Here is a 24,309-nt window from a genome sequence, read left to right on the forward strand (position 1 = left end):
CCCTAGTCCCAACTCTGTACCTTAACCTGAACCTCTACCTAATGGTAACCCAATCGCAATACTAACCCTAACCATAAATGTCACCTGAACAAATATCAGGTTACCACGAAAGAATATTAAATGTAATCATGGACAGAATTACTATTAAGATTTATCCTTTTTGTTTTTATTCACGCAGTTTAATAACATTCTATATATATATAAATGTTTAGATAACATACACAGCCTAATAAATTCAAACTAAGATTTTTTTGTTACTCAATGAATATGTCACCTAGAGAATGTAGGCAAAAGCAAAAAATTGGTAAAGCTTGTTCAGTTTGTGAGAATGCATTTTGCTTAATCCATCTACCAATTAGAAAAGTAATCATCTGTAACAATTTGACAAGAACCAATTGCATGTCCATGATTTTGTAGCAAAAAAGAATGCGATTCCAACTATCATCTTGGATAAATGTGAATCACCTTAAATTGATATTAAAACATTTTATCTAGTCACCAGGGCCCTGTTTCACAAAACTTGTCATCCGTTACAAGGTACCATAACTTTTATAAGCTACTAAAATCGTGGCATTGATTGGCTGAGAGCAAATTTGTAAATTTGTCATAGTAATTTAGCATTTGTTATTGAGGAAAAATTTTATGAAACAGGGCCCAGAATCATGAGTGTAATATAGGTATTTTGTGTAATTACTCAAGAGTCCATTCATTTCATACGAAAATTTATAAAAAATCATTTTCCACCTCTATGTGTATAATGACGTTTTGCATGGTATGGGTCGACGACTGTCAGATTAATCCACAAAGTACCTCAAAATACTTCAAAATATGAGTATTCCAAGGCACTTGTCTGTAAAAGTATACAACTATAAAGGCCCATACTAACAGAGTATACAACTATAAAGGCCTATAGACTAAGCAATCATTATTTTTTTTTTATTAAGTTATGAAAAACTAATACAAATTCAGCTACAGAATATTTCTAACATTTACATGCACCTAACAAATCTAATCACTCCTAAAATCCTTTTCTAAGTATCCTATTCTAACTAAGTATCCAGTTTGCGATGTTGAATACTAGTGTGTGTATGTCTGTGATGTTGGTCTCAAAGAAACGATTATTTTTTACCAAGTATACCATGAACCATCTTCAAAGGCATGAATCACTATTACAGATGAAGACCTGGCCCTTGTTAATGAAACGACCATTGCAGCAATTGGACTGGAAGAACTTTATTTAAAATTTAATTTAATTAAGGAACTTTACATAGCTATCCTGATCTAAGGAGACATGAACGAACAAACCATTAGAATATATATCTGTTTTAACCACAGTACAATATAAACTTCAAACAAAGTTTACACTCGAAAGCCAGTGAGGCATTAACATTTTGGGTGCTTTCTTCAACTCTCTGCAAGGTCACTTGTTTACCACACGTGCACAAAATGATAGAGACACCACTAAACAACACGATTAATTGTGCATCATGATTTTGCAAAATTAAAATAGATTAATCTTGCACTGGACATAGTTAAATAATCTTGAAAGCCTTTGGTAGGCCTATATCTATCCCATAAAAGAATAACATTGGCTAACATGTGGTAAAGGGACGATATCTGCATCGCATATAAATAGTATACATTATATGTTATTCTGACCATCAGAGAATGGTGAACTTGTGCTTTACTTGTATCGTATTGTGACAAAAGTGATGTTTAAATGTCTTATCATTTTCAAGATAAGTAGTATTAGTAAGGGACATCAAAAGGCCTGTCATACACTTTTAGAAAGAGTTAGCACCTTTCTGTCTCTGAATAGACAAATCATAAAGGCCCAAATTCACAAAGGAGGTTTAAATTCAACCCATGGTTTAAATCTTTATTTACATAACCCATCAGCGCGACACAGTCAGAGGTCCAATATTAGACGCGCGCAAGGCAAGCAACACCTATTTTGCACTAATTTTTAAACCATGGGTTATGTAAATGAGGGTTTAAAGTAACCATGGGTTGAGTTAAACCTCCTTTGTGAGTACGGGCCCTAGTGTTTACATCACCAGAGTGGGCACCTGCCATTATTGCTTGATAAATAGTTTAAACTAGAGATCCATGTCACAACTCATCATTTCTGCTTCCTCCCAGTGCTTTGACTGCAGATTTCATTGCTTCAGTCACTGAAAGGGATGAATGAGAGACAACAAAAGATATCAAAATAGAGAAACCATAATTGCAAAATTTCATTCAAAGCTGAATATATAACAAAGATTTGACAAGTGGCAATAAGAGGGAAATAAGATTTAGAAAAAAGTTGTTGCACAATTTAATAATTGGTTAAGAAGTGAGGGAACCAAACAAAACAAAGAGCGTTTAGATCCTACATGATCACTAGCAGGGGATCTTAATTATTTGTACCTTACTTGTGGAATTCTCAACTTCATATTTGGCAGATTTGAATTTGAAGTACATGTATATTGTTCAGGAGATGTAAATCATTTTGAAAGGAAGATTTGACTGAGAATGCAACCAAGCATATTTTTTGTTTTGTTGCAATGCCACAGTATTGTTTGTACCTGTCTATTCGAAACGTTGGGTGGGGCTCCCGGCCCCCCCCCCCCCCCCCCACTCAGTGTTATTTAGGGTACGCATATGCGTGTTCCAACCGACCCCCCCCCCCCCTTTTCAGCAAAAGTCCGGTGTGTAAAGTCAATACGGCTCGACCTTTTTCTTTTGTATACGAGCCTTTTTCCGCACCCCCCCCCCCCCCCCTTTTCAGCAAAAGTCCGGTGTGTAAAGTCAATACGGCTCGACCTTTTTCTTTTGTTACGAAAAGGACATTTTGGCAACACGCATGCGGTCATTTTGAAACCTGAGTGGGGGGCCGGGGTGGGGATGGAGGAAGGGGCTACATATTACAACCCCCCCCCCCCCCCTCTAATCTGGCAGATCAATATCTATAGGAAGTGTGTTATATAACCTACTAGACATATACATGCATCACTCACGACTAGCTGTACATACCCATTAGAGCATTTGAATAGAAGTACTTGTATTGGGGATTTCCTAACGTGTTGATTAGGTCACTTTGAACTACGCCGTCTGAGTTTAGAAAGAGTATACGAGGAATGTATCCACCGTCGGGTTGAAATTGAGACCCTTCAGGTTCCTCGTCATCCTGGGGAAGATAAACATCACAAAACATCACCATGAAAGTTTGATCTCTTAACTCTCTCAGTACCATTATATATACTTCTATCAACATCAGTTCCTACTTTTTCAACTCCCAAAGTAAATCTTTTGATCCACTGGCCCACAATTTTAGAAACAAATTCCCTGCATTTTTTAACAATATCAATTCCCTTCACTTCTTCAAAAAATAAAATAAACACATACCAATTCAACTACATGTACTTAAAGTGTACCGTTAACCAAAACATATCTTACTCGTGATGTAACGGGTTCCAAGTCGCTATACTTTATTTAAAATATAAGCTTCAAATATTACTTCGACATAGAGATATTATATTTTAAATATTTTCTCAGTAAAAAAGCCAACACACAATTATGCACTTGCATAGAATAGAGAGCGCACGAAACCCAAGTGTGACTTTTTTTCTTTTTTTTTTCTTTTTTTTTTTTGGGGGGGGGGGGGTGGTATTATACATTTTAGGTACATGTATACACAAATATATATTTCCATTGACTGATGCACTTTAACCTGTTTATACACTAGAGGATAGTGCCTTGTATAATTTGAAATCACTATTGTCATTATTCCTGCCATAAAATGTTCAAAATAAGGGGCTGAAGGCAAATCTGGAATACACATTCACATTCTAGTTTCAGATTGGCCAAAAATTTCATCCATGATACGTGAACATGTTTTGAAGAATCCGGGCTAATTCAGCTCAAAGACAAGTCGGCCCAGCTGCAAAAAACGGTCAGTTTTTGTCATTTTACCCTAACCCTAACTCTAACCCTAACCCTAACCCTAACCCTAACCCTAACCCTAACCCTTAACCTAACCCTAAACCTGCAAAAACTGACCGTTTTTGCAGCTGGGCCGAGTTGTCTTTGAGCCAAGTAAGCCCGACTCCGTTTTGAACTACTGAGATATCATTTTATATATATATATAGGATTTTAAAATGACAACTCACCTCTACGTTGACCATCACAAAGTCGCTGCTTAATTTAAGTATTTCTTCACTGGCAGCAAACTTGGGTTTTAATGCTACATGGTGAAGACAGGAAAGGAAAACAGAGAGAAAATCAACGTGTGGAACACAATGCAAAGTGTCACAATGGGATAACATTCATCAGGATAAGAAGCAATCATCACTTTACAACAGGGCTCTGCACTATTTTTTTCCATGCAGGGTCTGAATTGAAACTGTACGAGACTAGGATCCCATGACTTAGATTGTAAGTAGGCAATTATATCAGTCTAGCCACTGTCAGTATTTAGCTATATTTGGCAAGTTTGATGATTATCAAGTTAAGGGTATGAATAATTTAGTTGTTAAATGAAGGTCTCAGATAATGTTTAACACAGAAAATGTAGAGTAACAATGCAACTTGGAGGGAGAATGGCCTCAAAGCGTAAAGTCCTTCGAAGCAGGGTTCAGGGCTCTCTTAGGGGCTCTTGTCTATTTGGTTAAGATAATCTCGATCTGCTTCACTCTGAGACATATTTTGAAACATTTTCAAACAAATTCCATGACTAATATTTCATGAGTAAAGTTTGTTGAGAAGGATTTGGACCTGAGTGTGTGTGTGTGTGTGGGTCAGAATTGGTTCTTACAGACATGATATGATTATCTACTATAAGTCTGGGGACCGACCTGTTACCTCACTATCCTAAAGACATGGCTTAGTTTCGTGCCGAGGTACAGAAAGCTTGCCAAGTGACTAATAATATAATAATAATAATGTTTAATTTTTATACAGCGTAAATGTCTCTAAGCGCTTTACAAATAATGTGATCAGCATAAACTGATCAGCACATTTTGGGAGAAGCAAGAGTTCGAATCAGGTCAACAAACTTTGGGGTCAGAAGTATCAAAACATGCGCGTAAAGATCCGACTCATGTGGTGTGCATGTGAACATTTTCTAGTGCGGAAATAATTTGGCAAAGTTATGCGTGCAAATGAGCGCGCTTTGAATAGCCATTCTCGCTACATTTTCCGTTCAAGGCAGTCGATTGTTTCAGAGCTGCAAAAAATTAAAAAAAAAAAAAAAAAAATGGGAAAGAGAAAGACTAATGAGTGCGCCAATGGCGGTGCTACTGCCCAGCAGAAAAGACAAAGAACAGCTGCAAAGAGTCGGAAGGGCACTAGAGCCAGCTCAATTAGCAAGAAAACTAACAATTCAGCGCAAACTCCGGCCAGCAGTTGCTCAGCCACAAGCATCAACGGACGGGCGAGGCGCAGTCGTCAGGCAAGCAGCACAGAGAGGGCACGGGCAGTGCAGTCTCGGCCGCTAACAGTAGACAGCGGAGTAGGCCTACCTGAAGCGATCTCGGCATTACCGGCAGCAGGCATCCCACCAGCAATTTCGAGCACCCCACCACCACCAGCAGCAGCCCTGAATACCCAACCATCACAGCCGGGATCACAGTTGCAGTTACAGTCAACAGGTGAGGTACGGATAGATCTAGATCTTGATCTACCCACTGGTACTAATGCTACTTCAACCGAAGTTAGATCTATGGCTAATTGCACAGCAATTAGTGCTGGGGTCGGTACGACAAGCCCCAGGCCACACAGAGGGGCAGACAATAGTCACATAACAGGGGCGAACCCACTTTTAACTTCGTTCCCTACAATCGTGCCCCATGTTGACTGGGAGTCGGGGAATCAAGGGCATGTCTCAAGAGGCATTCAATATAGATCTAGGCCAATCGGAAGTCAGTATGATAATAACAGCAGACCTAGCTACACAGGTATCGGTAATTCATCGGTACCACATACCGAGCATAGGTCCGGGTTCGCAGTAAATGACTCCCCGCCCCAATCCCCACTACGGCCAGTTGGAGATAGACTAGGCTCGGCCATTCCCAATAACATTAGGGAGAAAATATGGAAAGGCGAGTATGTGGATTTTAATGTGTTAGTGAATGCCCAAGAGGTGTCAGCACTCACACAGTGGGAAGCTAGAGACGAACAAAGGACGAATTTGGCAATGACTCAGGAAGACGGGAGATTGGTATTGAAACCTGTCAGCGCGACATCCAAGAATAAGATTGCAACCATAGAGTTGTGGACTAATGCATTTCTTGTGTATGCTAGCATTGTTTTGGAAGCAAATTTGAATTGCGCACAAGACTTACTGAAATACTGCCACCTTATTCGATCTGCTGCTTCGCGCTATTATGGGTATGGGTGGAGAGATTATGATATCGAATTTCGTCACCGCTACCACAAGAAAGGTGGATCTTGGGCAGGTATAGATGGAGAATTGTGGCTCCTTCATGTAGTGGGAGGGGGACCTCCTCGGGGAGTTCGTGGCCAAGACCGTCCACTCGGGCGATCGGCCCCATGGTCCAACAGGAGGGAATGGAAGCGAACATATAACCCTAGCACTAGCCAAACACAGGGCAAGGGTAGGTTTGTGCCCCCCAGGTCACCCAATTTTCGCAGTGGAATCTGTCACGAATTCAACTTCAGGTCAGGGGCTTGTAGCCGGAAAGATTGTAGGTACGCGCACAAGTGTTCCCTGTGTGGAGCAAGTGGCCACGGCAAGGTTTTCTGCCCAAACAATCAATCCAACTCAAAAGCCCCCAAACCCAAAGCTCAGTAAGGAAAAGGCAATTCCTAGGAGACAGATATAACACACAAAAAATAGAAATCAGGACAAGCTTGAAGGTGAAATACACAGTAACAGTAGAGATGTACAGATTACAGGACAGGTTATATCCTTGGGGAAGTCACCCATTAAAATAAAGAGCCTACAACAATTGTTAAAAAGCTACCCAAATGAGCGAGCAGCCAGGTTTTTGGAAAGTGGTTTCACAGAAGGATTTTGTTTGAATTATACAGGCCCTCGCATGCCAGTAGACTTACCCAACCTAAAATCAGCAGAAAATAACAAGGACATTACACGAGAGAAGATACGGAAGGAGATTAAGCTAGGGCGATACATAGGTCCCTTTGAGTCCAGGCCACTAAAAAATTTGAGAACTAACCCAATTGGCCTGGTGCCAAAGAAATCCCCGGGGGATTATCGATTAATCAATCATTTATCATACCCGCCTGGATACTCTGTGAATGATTTTATTGCAGATGAGCATTGTAAAGTGGAATATACTAGATTTGATACAGCGGTTGAGATGGTCGCCGAGGCTGGAATGGGAGCCGACTTGGCTAAGGAGGATATCAAGTCCGCCTTTCGATTGTTGCCTATGCACCCGAAAGATTTTGAGGTGTTAGGGGTCAAATTTGAGGGGAAATATTATCTCGACAAATGCTTGCCCATGGGGGTCAGATGTGCTCCAGCGTATTTCGAGACCTTTTCCACATTCATAGAATATTGTGTTCGGGAGCGAAGTGGCTCAAACGGGATTATACACTATGTTGATGACTTTTTGTGTGTTAGTTCAATAGAGCACGGGGGCGTGTCATGCCTCGAGATGGTACAAGTTCTCAAAGGAATCTGTGAGGAGTTAGGGGTTCCATTAGCGGCAGAGAAATCCGAGGGGCCTACCAAAAGATTGACATTTCTCGGGTTAGAACTTGACTCTGTGTTAATGCAGGTTCGAGTTCCACATGATAAGCTTACTGAGGTTAGGCGCAAGATTAAGAAGGTGTTGTCACACAAATATGTAACAGTTAAGGAGATCCAATCAGTCATTGGGTCACTGAACTTTATTAGTCGGGCTGTGCGACCAGGAAGGGCATTCTTACGCCGGTTGATAGACCTAATAAAGGGAGAGAAGACTAGTTCTAAGCCACTGTCCATTTCGGAGGGTGCTCAGCTAGACTTGAGAGCATGGCTGGAGTTCATAGAGTATTATAATGGCGTAACAGTAATTACACAGGAAAGGTGGGTAAATAGTAGAGAAATGAGCCTCTACACAGATGCAAGTGGAGCAATAGGCTTTGGCGGCTACTTCGGAGGCAAATGGTTCAATGGGAAATGGTCTTCACGGGAAATAATCACTGGAACTTCCATAGCATGGAAAGAGATGGTACCTATTGTACTTGCAGTGTCAATATGGGGAGATGAGCTAAAGAACAAGAAAGTTGTCGTGTACACAGACAACATGTCAGTGATGTATGCAATAAACAAACAGACATCATCGTGTACAAAAATTATGGCTTTGGTGAGATCGTTCGTCTTGGTGTGTCTGAGGCAAAATATCTTGTTTAAGGCAGTTCATGTACACACATATGATAATGGTATTGCGGACTCCCTTTCCCGATTCCAGATGTACCGATTTCGCAAGCTGGCGCCGTTGGCGGAAGAAAGGGCCTCACTAATACCGCCTGGAATATTACAGACCTAGCAAAAGAAACACAGAGGCTGTTGGGACAATCTCTAGGGGAAGGATCTCAGCGCGTGTATCAGAGGGCAGTGGATTCTTTTCAGGAATTTCGGTTGAATCACCAGTTGAATCCTTCTTGGCCGGCATCAGTGAAACAGGTCATGGCATTTATTGCCCAACTTTCTATCAGTGGGAAAGCACCCTCGACAATCACAGTGCATGTTGCAGCCCTAGCATATTTACATAACATGCATGGTTGGGCAGATCCCACAAAACATTTTTTGATTAGGAAAATGCAAGAAGGTAGTAGAAGAGACAAATGTTGTGTAGATACTAGAAGACCCATCACATGGGAGCTAATGCGACAACTGTTGCCAAACCTAGCATATGTATGTTTTTCACGATACGAAGCAATCATGTTCAAGGCAGCGTACTTACTAGCATTCTTTGGTTTCCTGAGAATAGGGGAGTTCACCATCCGAGGGAAGGGTGATGATACAAGGAAGGCGTTGAATATCACAGATGTACAATTAGGCCGAGGCATTCCTGAAACTTTACTGTTACAAATACGATTTTCTAAGACAGACCAATATGGGAAATCTACCACTTTGAGGATTAATGCAAACCGGGTAGAGGGGGTATGCCCAGTACAGGCCATGAAATCATATTTACAAGCAAGGCCACAGGTAGAGGGTCTACTATTCTGTCATGAGAATGGCTCCCCCCTTACAAGGTACCAGTTCAGTGCAGTCCTGAAAAAGAACATTCAGCAAATTGGGGCGAATGTTAGTCGGTATGGGACTCACTCTTTCCGAATTGGGGCAGCTACCACAGCTGCCTTGAATGGTGTGCCACCAGAACAAATTAGGAAGATGGGTAGGTGGCGCAGTGAAGTTTATTTGCGCTATATAAGATAAGTTACAGTTACTCCATACTAAGTACTAGGGAGTTATTACAATTATGAAAATAAAGCTCACAAGAAAATTTTATATGTTCTTCCCAAATATATGAACATGTTACTTTCGGGAGTTTAACTATTTTATTTCAGGACGAGTACGCAACCGAGTCTGGATAGTGGGGGACAGTATCGTAAGAAGGGCCAAAGAGCGAGCTACTGCACAGAACCGCCTGCACTTGGGAGCAGAGAAGGGTGCAGTACAGTGGCATGGTCAAGGAGGTGCTACTCTCCATGACTTCCCCCGAATGGTCACAAATAGGCTGAATTACAACGCCCCACCCGCACTGGCGATCGTTCACCTGGGAACAAACGACTTGGGTCAGAGAGATGCATGCCGTTGCAGAATCGCAATCGATACAGCAATTCAAACTCTACGAGCAAGAATGCCAGGAACCCACATAGCCTGGTCTGGTATTCTTCCAAGATTGTTTTACTACGGTAGCAGACCAGGCCCAACATCACAAGAGACAATGGATGGTGTGCGGAAGTCACTTAACAAATTCGCAAAGAGGAGAATCTCCCAGATGGTGAACACATCAATGATAGTGCACAACATAGATACCAAAGAGCACAATCTGTTCCATAGGGATGGAATTCATCTCTCAGATGTGGGCTCGGACATGCTCATCGATAAATTCGAATCTGCAGCCAAGGACACTGGCCTTCTCTGAACAGATTCAGCCTAATGTCAATAGTATTCTATGTAAACCTAAAGTGAGCGACAAAAGTCAATTAGTTGAATTGAGTTATATTTGGGTTATTCCATGAGATTGGGTGTGAAAATATAAGATGATAGCCAGGTAACGGGAGGCATGAGAAATACTATTACACACTGAAAAGTAATTCAGTCGTGGAAGATTCTGATACATTGAATATATAACTCTGTACTGTCAAGTCATGCTTGTTTCAATAAGTAATCTATAAAAGATATATACTGTGACACAAAATTGTTTACCTATGGGGATAAGGCAGTCAGTGCGCATGTAAAAGGGTGATGTATGATTCGTCAATGTAAATGTATTTGGCTTTGTTTATCTTATGAGGTGGAAATGTTTTGATTCTGAATCTGGAAAATCTGAAGTCACATGGCATTACATTATAATTGTCTAGTGATAAGGGAGCCTGAGTCTGCTGGCAAGGACTGGAGTCAGTAAGACTTGGTCGCACTAAATGTTTCAGGAACCAGTGGGCCATAGGGGAATTTTCCCGACTACGAAATGTAGCTAGCTCGACGGATCTTTAAGTCCGATCACAATAGCCGGTTTTGCCCCTATCTTTCCTCGCGCAGCAGGAGTAGCTCCAAACAGTTTAGAATGCAAATGCATTAACACCTCAACATGAAATGTATAGTTACCCAACTTTAATGCATGACACAAGTGTAGAAGTGAACGGCAATGAGCATAGTTCACATGATGACATCATGAGTGTATGGTTAAATAGGTCAGGATGAATACCTACAGCAACCGGGGGAGAAAGTAGGAGATCTCAAGAGATCTGTATAGAAGCTGAATCTAGTTTTAAAAAAACAAACAATAATAATAAATTAATTAATTAATCACAAAAAAAAAAAAAAAAAAAAAAAGGTATTGGGTGGAGGTTTGAATTTTATATAATGTAATTTGAACACGCGGGACTGCCAATATCTTTGGCCAAGCAGGCCGGGATACGCGTCCGCGTTTAGGAGTGATGAGGGGGACAGGAACCCCAAGAAGAGGGGGATATCAGCGGGAGTTACTATCCTGCTGGTGGATCACGTTCAGAGCCCCATGAATTGGGGGGCTACCGGGAGGAGCTACTATCCTTTCTGGTGATCACGTGACCAGAGATCCTCAGGATTATTCTGACAAATTAATTCTCACAGTTTGATATTGCAGATAGGATTATATTACATGTATTTTGGTTTGGAGTTTCGCAGAATTATGTTCCTGAGTTTTCATGTTCGTACATAGCAATTTGCATCATGTATGTGTATTGGTATTACAGGCAGACATTGCCTATTTTAAATGTTAACGCCTTGAAGCGGAAATAAATGTCGAGCAATTGCAATTCATGTTCGTACAGTTGCTTTCTTCACAAAATAATGTGATCAGCATAAACTGATCAGCACATTTTGGGAGAAGCAAGAGTTCGAATCAGGTCAACAAACTTTGGGGTCAGAAGTATCAAAACATGCGCGTAAAGATCCGACTCATGTGGTGTGCATGTGAACATTTTCTAGTGCGGAAATAATTTGGCAAAGTTATGCGTGCAAATGAGCGCGCTTTGAATAGCCATTCTCGCTACATTTTCCGTTCAAGGCAGTCGATTGTTTCCCCCCCCCCCACCCATTCCCAAGTGACTATTTAGGGTTCACACGTTACGAGGTTGTGTAACAACGAATGAGGAATAGTTAGTGGGAGTTTGTTACTCAGACATGTTTGTAACAGTTAAAGACAATGATGTATTATTGTTGTTAAGGGGACATGATCTATGCACACATTCTGCTCCAAGGCCAAAGATTGGGGAGCGAGGTAGTTGCAAATTCTTGTACATTAAGGTGGATTTAATTGGGCATGTCTGAAAATAGGAAATAGTCATAACCTTCTCCATAAGTTGGTACATAGTTCAAGCCTTAGTCCCGAGTCAAGAACCACAAAGGATTTAAGCTGGAGTTATGTTGGAGTGATATATATCAGGGCAGAGGTCACAGTGGTTATGTTGCCTGCACTGGCTATAGCCTGCCTTAAGGTTAGGTGGTTAGGAGGAAGGTATGGGGCAGGTACTTTGGCACAGGAATAGTATTAACATTACAAGGTGGCAAAGTTCAGATATGGAGATACTGGGCGTGGAGGTTATGCAGCATAATATTATTGTGTATTGTTTAGCTTTGATCATGCAGTTAGTTGGAGGGCCGGGCAGGAAGTGCCCAGGGTAGGATGTATGTGTATTTAGCACTATGTTAGTGTAAACACTTTGAGTAAGGTTCTGGTGGTCTTGAAGTCTTAAACTGAGTCTATTACATTTTATTAGTGACACCCTGTTAAGGTTGGGAGGTTGGGCTGCACGGGGAGTTAATCCTGTTCACAGGTCATTGTCACACATCGTTTTAAGGTTGGGAGGTTGGGCTGCACGGTCAGTTAAATCTTGTAGTTATCTACAGGACTTTTTCACATGATTTACGGATGGGAGGTTGGGCTGCATGGACAGTTAAATCCTGTATTTATCTACAGGTCATTTTCACATGATTTACGGATGGGAGGTTGGGCTGCATGGAGAACCAAATCCTGTGTTTAATTACAGGCCATTATCACATGTCTTACGGTTGGGAGGCTGGGCCGCACGGAGATTTTAATCCTGTGTGTTCAAGTTACAGGTCATTGTGACGTGTTGTTTTATGGTTGGGAGGTTGGGGTGATTGGAGAGATCAATCACGAGTATACATGTAATTATCGTTATATGTATGTTTTTGTAGATGTGTTCAAGGTTAGAGAATACATATTCATTCAGAGAACAAGGATGGTAGTTTAAGTTAGTTACGGTATAGAGGTTTGAATTTTATATAATGTAATTTGAACACGCGGGACTGCCAATATCTTTGGCCAAGCAGGCCGGGATACGCGTCCGCGTTTAGGAGTGATGAGGGGGACAGGAACCCCAAGAAGAGGGGGATATCAGCGGGAGTTACTATCCTGCTGGTGGATCACGTTCAGAGCCCCATGAATTGGGGGGCTACCGGGAGGAGCTACTATCCTTTCTGGTGATCACGTGACCAGAGATCCTCAGGATTATTCTGACAAATTAATTCTCACAGTTTGATATTGCAGATAGGATTATATTACATGTATTTTGGTTTGGAGTTTCGCAGAATTATGTTCCTGAGTTTTCATGTTCGTACATAGCAATTTGCATCATGTATGTGTATTGGTATTACAGGCAGACATTGCCTATTTTAAATGTTAACGCCTTGAAGCGGAAATAAATGTCGAGCAATTGCAATTCATGTTCGTACAGTTGCTTTCTTCACAAAATATACTATTACCCTGGTCATTGGATTCAGTGCTTGACTGCACACACTGTGTGCACAATCTCCACCCCCTGGGGAGCATTCCAGCCGGGCGTTACTTGACGCTCACAAGCTGTTTGACCAACAATGACGGCCGCATCCTACCGGGTACCCATTTGACACCTGGGTGGAGAGTAGCAAGTGCAGGTTAATATCTTGCCAAAGGATATTAGTGCCGTGTCCAAAATTTCGACCTTCGCATCTCCAGGCAAGCGCCTTCAACCACTCGACCACGACACTCCGGAATGTACCGCTAGATCAACTCACATCTCATAAAACATGTCCATTTAAAATTTAACCTGTTGCTGTTCAACATTAAAACCCAACCTGTTTCCACTGTTCCAGCATGCATTATTCACTTCAGATTTGTCAAAAAGTTTTCTCATACATCTAGAGCTTTCCTGCTTCCTTCACTATATGTCTGTCATTCGATCTCACATAAAGAGTGTGAGATTACTCACCTTTACATGCTCCACACCAAGTCTTGTGAATGACCAACATCATAGGTTTGTCGCTGAAAGAACAATATTATTAGAGATCACATGGTAATATACACACATACATGTACATACACTGTACATACAGATACTGGCTAACTCGGACCCGGGGACAACGCGGCCCGTCCCCATACATATGTGTACATAGTTTTGTGCTTTGGCTCAAAAACTTTAATATTCCTAGGTCCATATCAAATTAGCATTAGCATTTTTACTTCGATAAGAAATTCGGATTGCATCTGAGCATTTTACTTTTAAAGCAAGCCAACTGCAAGGTAAAATAATTACTGACAAGCATTGTGATGTCACATGGTCACTGCAAATTTATGAGCAATAAACCCATCCCATCATATGCACCCTTATATAATTGTGTGCAGCATTTGATGACCTTGTATGAAGGCTTGCCAATCAGGCCCTCTAGAATAATTGGTCTGCTAGGGAGGCTTATCCATCACATGTAGATCACAATACCTAGACTCTAGATATGTTTTAAGTTGGAAACATACATGTTTAAGTTTAAAATCAATACTCCACACAAAGTGGCATAAGTTTTACTCCAGGATATATTAGGTCCATGAATTATTACTTCAGGAAATCATTTATTTCCTACCTGAAAAGTACACCAATCAGCATCACCCATTTGAAAAAGAACAAAAAATAATGTATTTTTTTAATAAGTGAAGTATGGGTTTTAACCAAATTGAGTAAGCTACTTATCATCATAAACTTACTTCTCTTTGGCTAGCTTCAATCCATCTTCAAAGGTAACCCAATCATATTGTTCTCCTAAACCTGTTAAAGGAAAAGAAAACATTTATCTCAAAAGTGCAGGCTTTTTTCTTCTATTCTTTCAGATATAAAACGTGATTTTGAAACTGAACAACAATAACGATTACTGTATAAAGGCGAGCGCGGGGGTGAACCTAAATTCAGCACACTCCCTGCCAGTGGCGGATCCAGGGGGGGGGGGGGCCCGGGGGGCCCGGCCCCCCCCCCCCCCTTGAGAAAAAAATCATGTAAAATCACGTGATTTTTACCTTTTTTTGGGGTTGGGCCCCCCCCCCCCCTGGCGCTCAGGGGGGGGGGGGGGGGGGGTGCAAATTGAAATTTTTTTGAGGATCAAAAAAAAAAATGTGCTCACTACCCCCCCCCCCCCCCCCCCCCCCCCATTGGTGACGTCATCATCCTTTATGCGCAGTAACAGTTTAAACTACGGCTGCAGGAATTTCAACACAGGGTGCAACTTCGACCAACAAAATGCTGGAAAAAAGACATCTAAATGCATTATGCAGTGAAGCCTAGGCTTAATTTTCAAGTATAAATGTGTAGTCGTGATTCAGCCCGAGCCCCTATTGTCGTAAAGTGAGCGTCAACATTGAGCTGCGAAATCAGTCATAGTCATGTATTTGTGTTTCCGGCAAAACCAATGTTGCAAACTTTTGTGAGAAGTTAGAAACCAATTCCATGACAGTCATATCTTGTTTCACAAAACCATGATAAGCGACAAATTCATGCTTTCGATACTATCGGCTAAAAACCTAATCTTTGTCACGATCCATCAGATTTTATCCTAAATCAACAAAAGAGATTAGAAAAATGAGAATTAATTCGAAAGTACAAAAAGGTGTATTCTTTGCAATTTCTATGACAAGTATTATGTTCAGTTGGCCCGTAATTTTCCCGTAGAATACCTATCCCGGTGCCAGAAATTGACCCATATAATTATTCTGCTCAATTTGTTGTACCAAATTAGAAGGAAAACTGAAATGCCAAATACCTCCCGAAATGCAAATGTTACTAATAAAAGCAGTGAAGCGCCAAAATAAAAGACGAACAATACACAACACATCCCATAAAGAATGAACATAATTGCAATGCTATTATTTCTCCAATTATAATGAGGTTAGTGTATATAAATGTTATGGCATTTTACACCATTAGGGATATGGAACCGATTTGATAACTGAATATCTTTTGTTTGTAAGTACACAGGATAGGGGTATAATGAACAGTGAACGAAACCAAACTTTCAAATTGACAAACCCCGGAATGACAGCATGGACGGCATTTTCCCCCTCTTTAACATATCGCGGCGTATGCAGCTGAAAATACAATGGCGTCTAATTTCGTTTACATGTGATGGATTCCTTTATTTTTTATCGCCGCATTTTTCATCAAAATAATACCATGCGCGGGGTTTAGAGTGAGGCAATTGAATAAACATTTATCCTGACGGTAAGTGAAGTATTAAAGAAATAACTGAAGAGAAGATGACAAAACAGGCATTGAAAATGTGTGAGATGTCATTGGACATCGTCTGCTTGTGCAAATCATGTTAAACATGATTGTGACGTCACACATCTCAGTAGCGTTTGGAGAGTTCTTCAGGTAATATGCCAGGGCTATATTTATGCGTTTTGTAATTGATAATAATCATTACTTCGAATGTTTCCAAGCATTTAATTTTGATAACCTTGTCTAATCAAAGTTTCACCTTTGCAATAATGACAATAATTTTTTTTTGGTTTTAATCAATGAACCTTCTCTTAAATGGTCAATGCAATTTCTTTGAAATTAATTTCGATTTGATTGCCCTGCCATTAGCTTTCTCGCGAGAGACTTGATGACAGACTAACATCATGGATTTTAATAGTTCCGGGTACAAAAGGTATACAGACGGCATCTGATCGGGAAGTTGTTTGTGGATATTCAAACTGAATGTCGGGTGAGAGTCCACCGTATACGGATGCTAGCTGATTGAGAAATTGGAAGTTGGAAAGTTGGAGTGTGAGATGTGGATGTTGCGGGGAATACTGGAGAAAATGGCATCATTCAAAGTTCTGAAACTATTTTTATCAACTCTGTCCCTTTTCGTCTGTTTTCCAAAATTGATACAAGGTAGGTTGCTAGTATCCATTCAAATCAATATTGGCGTGTGATTGTTTGCGTACTGAGGTGATCACGACTGAGTCGATGGTTTATGAAATATATATATATGATTCCTTTTTAAGGGCGGTGTTCCTGAGAAAGTCAATTTCCTTTTTTTACGCCGATCCTCGTGCCGTTTCTATATACATGTGACTAAAGAATAGAACAATAAGATTATGACTTTTAGCTCTTATGCATGCATGTAATTTGGGAATAGGAACAATGTTTGAGATATATACATGTATATATGTATACATATTACCCCCGACTTATTCTGGAAATAAGGGTTTTGATACTTTAAAACCTATGCAGTTTATATATTCTGTAATATGTTCTGTAATATTAACATGACTTATTTACATAATTGCGACTTAATCAATATTTTCCTATTGACATTACTGTTTACTAGGTTGATAATATATGTTTATTTTGCAAACGAGTATTATTTTGTTAACTGTTCTGTATAAACGTTATAAACGATGTATATGTTCATGTTCATTCAGGGCCCCATGGAAGACCACTACTTGTTCGTGAATGGGCTACCCTGTCAAAAGATTAGAAATAAATAAATAAATAAATAAGTAAATTGAACCTTTCAAAAATGTCCGAGTATTATATAGCATAGAATAAGCAAAATAATGTACAATGAAATTGTGAAATATTACGAATGAAGAGCATAAAAACTGAATACGCTTAGCGCTTCCTAAATACACTCCCCAAACAGATACCTGCCATTCTAATACACTAAAAGCCTATAGATTAAAGATAGTTAACAATGATGAATATGACTTGGCTTAAACTTGCTTCAACCAGACTCTAATGTAAGTAGAACAGAAGAACATCTTCCATGGGTAGCCCTGTGGCTTTGAAGTCTGTCTCCCCAGTCCTTACCCTGCCAATTCAATCGAGTAAATTAACCCTCATAAGAATTTGGAACCTGAATTTGTATCAAACATTAGTTATGTACTTAATAATATAGTTCACCAATGGTAAATACATACATATCTCATTTGAATGTTTATCTGGTTTTATTTTATGAGCCCAGTAAACATATGGAAATTGTATATAAATATCGTGACAACTTCTATACGCACATGACATAATGCAACTTATCAAAAATTAACAAACATGATCTTTCATCTCATACTAACTTGTGGATAGACAAAATATAGAATTACAAGGCTATAAAATGCGTTTTGACTTTACACTTTCGTTGGTGTTGGATTACCCAGCTAGTTGTCTTCTATGGACCTGCGCCCGCAACACCCCCGAGTTATAAACTTCTGAGTTTTAATGTGCAAAGTACAAGTTCTGTAGTGTTGCCCCAGTGCACTCTACCACTGGTCAAATTAGTAGGCACTATGAATATGACGTACAATGAAAGCAGACAAAATATACAGTTCCTCAGGTAGACAAAGGAACATCCCTTCACTGCTTTTATGTAAAAATGTGTCACATGCATATTCACCTGTTCTACACATTTCTACATAATAGCAGTGAAGGATGTTCCTTTGTCTACCTGAGGAACTGTATATTTTGTCCGCTTTCTTTGTCCGCCATATTCATAGTGAGGGTGGACCAACGACCCTTTGTCGAGCCCTTTGAATCCTATGGTCTTGAATCGGGAAAATGGCTGGTCTGAATCTATTTTCCCCAAGTTTCCCATTTTTGTTCATCCTTATAAACATGTTAGTCTATTAAGGACCAACGTGTTTTTAGTCATAATGTAACACCTCTCCTGCAAAAAAAGTTGTTCTAATATTAAAGATTATCACCAACCGACGATATATCCAAATCGAAAGAAAAATGTCAAAATGCATAAAGGATCAGATTTTGACGCTTTAATAAATTGCTCTGTTCATTTTGCTGAAACTATGAACTTCGGCCTCGAAATGCTATAAGTATTAAAAGCGCCTGGTTTAAATGTAATACCGTACACAAAATATTTTTAAACAAAATTTTTTTGTTAAAAATTATTTTAGTTAAGATAAAGAATCTCAGGTCCCGCTCCCCGAAGTCACGATTTTGGAAAAATTTCTTCTCGTTGCTCTATATCGAAATTTTATAAAAGGATTTCGCTCAAAATGAACCATTGCGAAAAGATATATGCAGGGTTGATAAAACTTAGTTCCGTATTATCTCATTTAAATTTGCGTGCGACTATTATATATTGTTCACATTCTCAAACTCAAGTACTCGGGATACAATATGAGCTGAGAAGAAATCCTTCTGTTCAGAAATCGAAACGTACTATAGTGACTATATCATGTATATCATACTACATGTTAGTCTGGGAATAATTGTATTGATGATGATTGATAAGAACGCCGATATGTGCATATAATAAACCCGTTCTACCAATATGGACTGTGTACATATTCATGCACAATGACCATGGTTTCGTTGAATAGAATTGGAACGGCAAATGCGCTGAAAATACTTCTATTATGGTATAAACAATGTCGTCGTACTTTGCCCTCAGCGAGCGTGCTTCAAGATTGTGATCTACGTCAATTGTGTTTAGGGGGGCTTACAGTATGATTACTATTGTCCTAGAAAGAAAAAAAAATGTGTAATGCTTGAAGGGACAAAATTTCAGTCCTTTTCAGTTTATGCGCAGTTAATTTCCTTTTCAGAAATATCTTGATGACGAGAGAAATGCTTGTTGAACGTGAGGTGTCTGTTTGCTTGCTTCCAGCGTAGTTGATTCGGGGCTGTCCCCATTCTTATAATATCAGGGTGTTCATAGAAATGTTTAGACCTCCCCTAGCTGCTCGCATTTGATCTACCAACCAGACGCATGATAACACTTTGCAAATCCTCGACTTTCCCAGACTTGGTTTGACCGTTGTAGAGTAGAGATTTTTTTAAATATCCCATAAGACTTACTACTGATGTAGGATGGGCGATCAAAAAGGGTAGGGGAAGCAAAACTTAAACAAAAAATTTATAGACCGGTAGCCTCTACAAAAATGTCAGGAAATCGGCAAATATATAATGTCCAAATAACAATGTGTAACTTTCGTTGTTGATACCTGAAAAATCACTGTCGTATTAAAAAATACAAAATACAAATGTACGTGGGGTTTTGAAAGATTTTCATGATGAGTAGTCGCCAACCTCTTTCGCACGTTCTGTCTGTCTGATAAGATATAGTTAGAATCATATAAATATATCGTCTTTGCCGGACAGTAAGAATGATGACAGTGTTTGAATGCAAACCCCACTCCTCTCTTAGTAATAATGATAAACAGTTAAGGCTTATACTGTCGTGACCCTATAAGCCCAAAGTTTCCGTGGCTCACAAACCATACAGGCCCAGAGGCGGCGCTCCGGGAGGGGGGGGGTACCCTAAAAGTGCGCCTTTTTACATAACGTGCCACTTTTACCTTGTCAAGTGCCCCTATAACTTTGTAAAAGTGTCCCTCCCCTTTCCACCTCTTATGAGTGCCCCTTTTATTTTGACACGTGCCTCTTTACCCTTGACAAGTTCCCATTTACCTTTGCAATGAAGTGTCCATTTTCCATTCGCATAAATGTGCTTTTTAAGGCAGTGCTATGGGAGTGGTTAACCCCAAAGTGCCCCTTTTTACATAGGAAAGATGCCCTTTGACTTCATAAGAAGTGCCCGAAAAGTGCCTCTTTTTAATTTGAAAAGGGCCCCTTCACCTCTGATAATTGCTCTATTCAAATCTAAGTGGTGTCCCTTTTACTCTGACAATTGCCCATTTTTCCTTCTAAAGAGGTGTCCCTCCCCTTTTAATAACTACCCATTTTTAACTCAAATGAGTGCTCCTTTTATTTTCACAAGTGCCCCTTTTTCTAATGATAATAGCCCCTGTTTAAAAATAAGAGCTCCTTCCCCTTCTCATAACATGCCCCTTTTCATTTCCGGTATATGACCATTTTCAGATAGGTGCCCCTTCACCTCCGATAATTGCCCCTATTCAAATCTGAGAGATGCTAGTTTAACTTTGACAAGTGCCCCTTTCCCGTCCTGATAAGTGCTCTCTTCATCTCTGATGAGTGCCCCTCTTCCTTTCTAATAAATGCTCTTTTTCTTTTTGATAAGAGCCACTTCCCTTTCACTTCCCTATAAATGCCCCTTTTCTTTCAACAAATGAACAGTTTCCTTTATTACAAGTGCCTCTTTTGCATTTTCATAAGTGCCTTTTTTCATTTTCATAAATGCCCTTTTTCATATCTGGTCGGTGCCCCTTTTCATGTGCGATAAGTGACCCCTTTCACCTCTGATAATTCCTCTATTACCCTTGTTCCCTCTGATGTTCCCCTTGATATATGCCCATTTTCCTATCTACTAAGGGACCTATCCCCTTTTCATAAAATGACTCTTTTTACCTCTTATAAATGCCTTGATCAAAATCTGATGGGTGCCCTTTTACCATCGACAAGTGCCCATTTCCATTATCATAACTGCTTTTGTTCATCCTTGGTGAGTGTCTCTTTTCAGATGTGATAATTGCCAAATGTTTAGCTCTGATAATTACCCTTTGTATTTTGACACGTGCTACTTTTCTTTTCTAATAAGTGTTTTATCAATTTCGATAAGTGTCCTTTTTTTCCTCTCATCATTAAACGTGCCCCTAATCTAAAAATATTGAGAGCAACTTCTCCCAAAGCTCGCTTGCTACGCTCTCTCGCATTTATAGATGATATAATCATGTTACGTATCAGGTCTTTTCAGTCTTCTGTTATGAGAATATGCTTATAACCCCATCATGATTGTTTTTTTTCCCCTCTTTATAAGATGTAATCTTTGTACTGCGACCTCACAAATCTTACAAAATGTCCTCGCTTGCTTCGCTCGCTTGCAAATGAATATTCAGATCATCACCCAATTGCAAAGTCTATGGCCTAAAGGTAATGCTAAGTTTTGGGAAATTTTGAAATTAGATGGACAGTAATTCTTTTAAATTGTTGATGTACTTGGATGCCTCTGTGGATGTATTATTAGCACTAGGAAATCTGACCCCCAAAACACTTCTGCTTTGGAAAAATTGAATAATCAAAAATTTACCGGTGCTCCCTTTCAAACATTTCAAATAGCGCCTAAGGCCATTCCTTGGTAGCTGCGACCATGACAATCTCAGAATATGCAGTTCTGATATATAATTTCAAACTGGGAATAGCTACTCGGTCGATAGTAGTCAAGAAACATTGTTTTAAAGCTAAATTAAAATCAGCCCCTTCCTCCCCCATTTTGGAAGTCGCTCCGCCACCCCCATATGGAAACGTTGTATCATCCGCTCAATCTGACTTGCGTGCATAGAACAAATAAACATTTTTCCATTAAAAAGTGAAGTTTTCTAAAATGTGCGTTTCTTTCCAGCATTGGGGCGCCCGGAAGTCACTCGGGTAACATTTCATAAAGTATAATATAAAAAGACTATATGCAAATTTTCTGTACTTTTGTCGGAAAAAAATACATTTATCCAGCACAATGTCGTCTCTTTTTGCGTTGGAGAAGAGCAAATAGCGAGTTTCAATCACACTTTGGCCGCTCTCGCAAGCTCTCACTCGTTTCACTGTGGTCAAGAGACTTTGGGGCAAGCGGTTAATGAAAATACTAATCGTTAGCTTTCTTCTGGTATTAAACTTGTTTTGATTGATTGTATAATTTTGTCGGAATAAAGGAAACAAAAATGCTCGACCAACAACTCATCAGCGTCTGAATTGACCTTTTGACCTTGAATTCCCTGATGCAAGCGCACTAATGACGTGATCTTTGCTAAATCGGTGTCTTTTATCGTAAAATGCGACACTTTCACAATGTTTATACATCTTTTTTTAATTATTAGTAAGATATAACATATTTTTTCTGATATCACTGAAGTTTTGGGTTTCATTTAACAAGTAATTTTTAAATAAGAGTCATTTTATTGTTTTAATTTAATGGATCGTACCATTAAAGTTGCAGGGTAGAAAGATGCATTTTCCAACCGCGCCAAATTTAATTTACGTTCCGACATTATGTTAAATGGGTTCGTGTTGTTAAGAATCCACTGCTTTCTGCTCCAACAAACGTCCACATGCGGAGTCGTTTATCAACTAAATTATTCAAATTTATGAATGCTTCCTAGCTTCCCAGGTGTTTGTGTTGCTGTTGAAGCATTTCATTCACCTGCTATCATTCTTTGTACTCCAATTGCCAGAACGCAAATTTCATTTTGGTTTTATAGTTTCATCGGAGTCGTTTATCATATATATGTATTCAAATTTATGAATGCTTCCTCCCCAGGTGTTTGTGGTGTTTATGCATTTCATTCACCTGTTATTATTCTTTGTACTCCAATTGTTAGAATACAAAATGCATTTTGGTTATATAGTTTCATGCAATAAGTAAGTCAATGAAAGAGTATGTTCTGCACAATAAAAACAATGTGTGTCCCTATTGTACAATGTAATGTGTCCCCTCATTTTGTAAGAGTTAATTTACCCATTCACATAATGGAACTACCTGCCCGATGAAGCCATTGGCCTGTGACCCCTGAGCACTCAACCCCGTGTGGGAGTCAGTTCGTGCTCATATTCTTTTATGAGACAAATACAAGCAAACGTTTCCATATGGTACAGGCATATGAACATATGCGTATATAGGGCAATTTTTTTCGCGGAGGGCTCAACGATGCTTGTACGAATGTTAAATTTGCAGTGACAATAAATAGAATAGAAAAACTGAAAGTTGGCGCGTACGCATGGGGGGGGGGGGGGGGGGTGTTTTGGGGGTTTAACCCCCCCCCCCCCCCCACTCAATTTGTTTAATGTGTGTGTTCTCGAGGGAACCCCCCCCCCCCTAAAATACATTTGTTTTAACAAAACAAACAAAAAAAATATAGCGATTAATACTGAATACCGTCTCTCAGCGCTGTACAGATATTATTATAATATGGTATCCCTGTGAATCATCAGCGAACCATTTTTTCAGTTTTTACGTCTAACATCTCGTGCTGTTTTTACAGATAACCAAAGAACAGAGGAAAATACGTAAGGAACATGATCTAAACACGCTTGATAGTTGTTCATGAATTGCATAAGTTGAAGTAAATATTTTACAGTAACATGCCTTTAATTAAGCATGGGGTGCATGTTTTTACATGTCTGAATCCAATCTTAAAGGGAAAATCCATCCTGATATTGAGATGGTTTTAATAGAAGCAGAAATGAGACAGAAATTAAACACAAATTGGCAATTCTGTGACGTATCTTTTGAGGTGCTTTCCATTTGCCCTGTGCACGTACTAAAAGTAATTAAAGATCCACATTTTACTTTAGGAATATTTTCATTCAACCCTTGTGTGAAACAACTCTATTCTGTCATCAATAACTGAGAAAAGAAAAGTTTATAACACTTTCTGTACTTAGGAAATCGGTGAGTAGCTTGC

General features: G+C 39.7%; 1 protein-coding gene and 1 long non-coding RNA gene across 2 annotated transcripts; one reads left to right on the forward strand and one right to left on the reverse strand.

Moving 5' to 3' along the window:
- Positions 1-2,059: 2,059 nt before the first annotated feature.
- On the reverse strand, positions 2,060-14,770 carry LOC115928587 (thioredoxin domain-containing protein 12-like). Its single transcript, XM_030995948.1, has 5 exons — positions 14,710-14,770; positions 13,943-13,995; positions 4,156-4,229; positions 3,019-3,172; positions 2,060-2,174 (listed from the first exon to the last, which is right to left on the reverse strand). The coding sequence occupies exons 2-5, from the start codon at positions 13,983-13,985 to the stop codon at positions 2,113-2,115; spliced, it is 333 nt and encodes a 110-aa protein (XP_030851808.1). The 5' UTR covers positions 13,986-13,995; positions 14,710-14,770; the 3' UTR covers positions 2,060-2,112.
- On the forward strand, positions 9,404-13,414 carry LOC105442359. Its single transcript, XR_972377.2, has 2 exons — positions 9,404-11,035; positions 12,965-13,414. It is a non-coding gene; the product is annotated as an uncharacterized LOC105442359 (long non-coding RNA).
- Positions 14,771-24,309: the final 9,539 nt, after the last annotated feature.

The sequence above is a fragment of the Strongylocentrotus purpuratus genome, unplaced genomic scaffold (genome assembly GCF_000002235.5).
Source record: "Strongylocentrotus purpuratus isolate Spur 01 unplaced genomic scaffold, Spur_5.0 spur5_scaffold_3, whole genome shotgun sequence".
Taxonomy (NCBI): Eukaryota; Metazoa; Echinodermata; class Echinoidea; order Camarodonta; family Strongylocentrotidae; genus Strongylocentrotus; species Strongylocentrotus purpuratus.

Excerpts from the sequence above, each read along its gene's own strand:
- LOC115928587 (XM_030995948.1), bottom strand. The coding sequence starts at position 13,985 with ATGATGTTGGTCATTCACAAGACTTGGTGTGGAGCATGTAAAG. Across the intron at positions 3,173-4,155 it reads TTGTGATGGTCAACGTAGAG|GATGACGAGGAACCTGAAGG; the intron begins GTGAGTTGTCAT and ends TATCTTCCCCAG. Across the intron at positions 2,175-3,018 it reads CTATTCAAATGCTCTAATGG|TGACTGAAGCAATGAAATCT; the intron begins GTATGTACAGCT and ends CATCCCTTTCAG.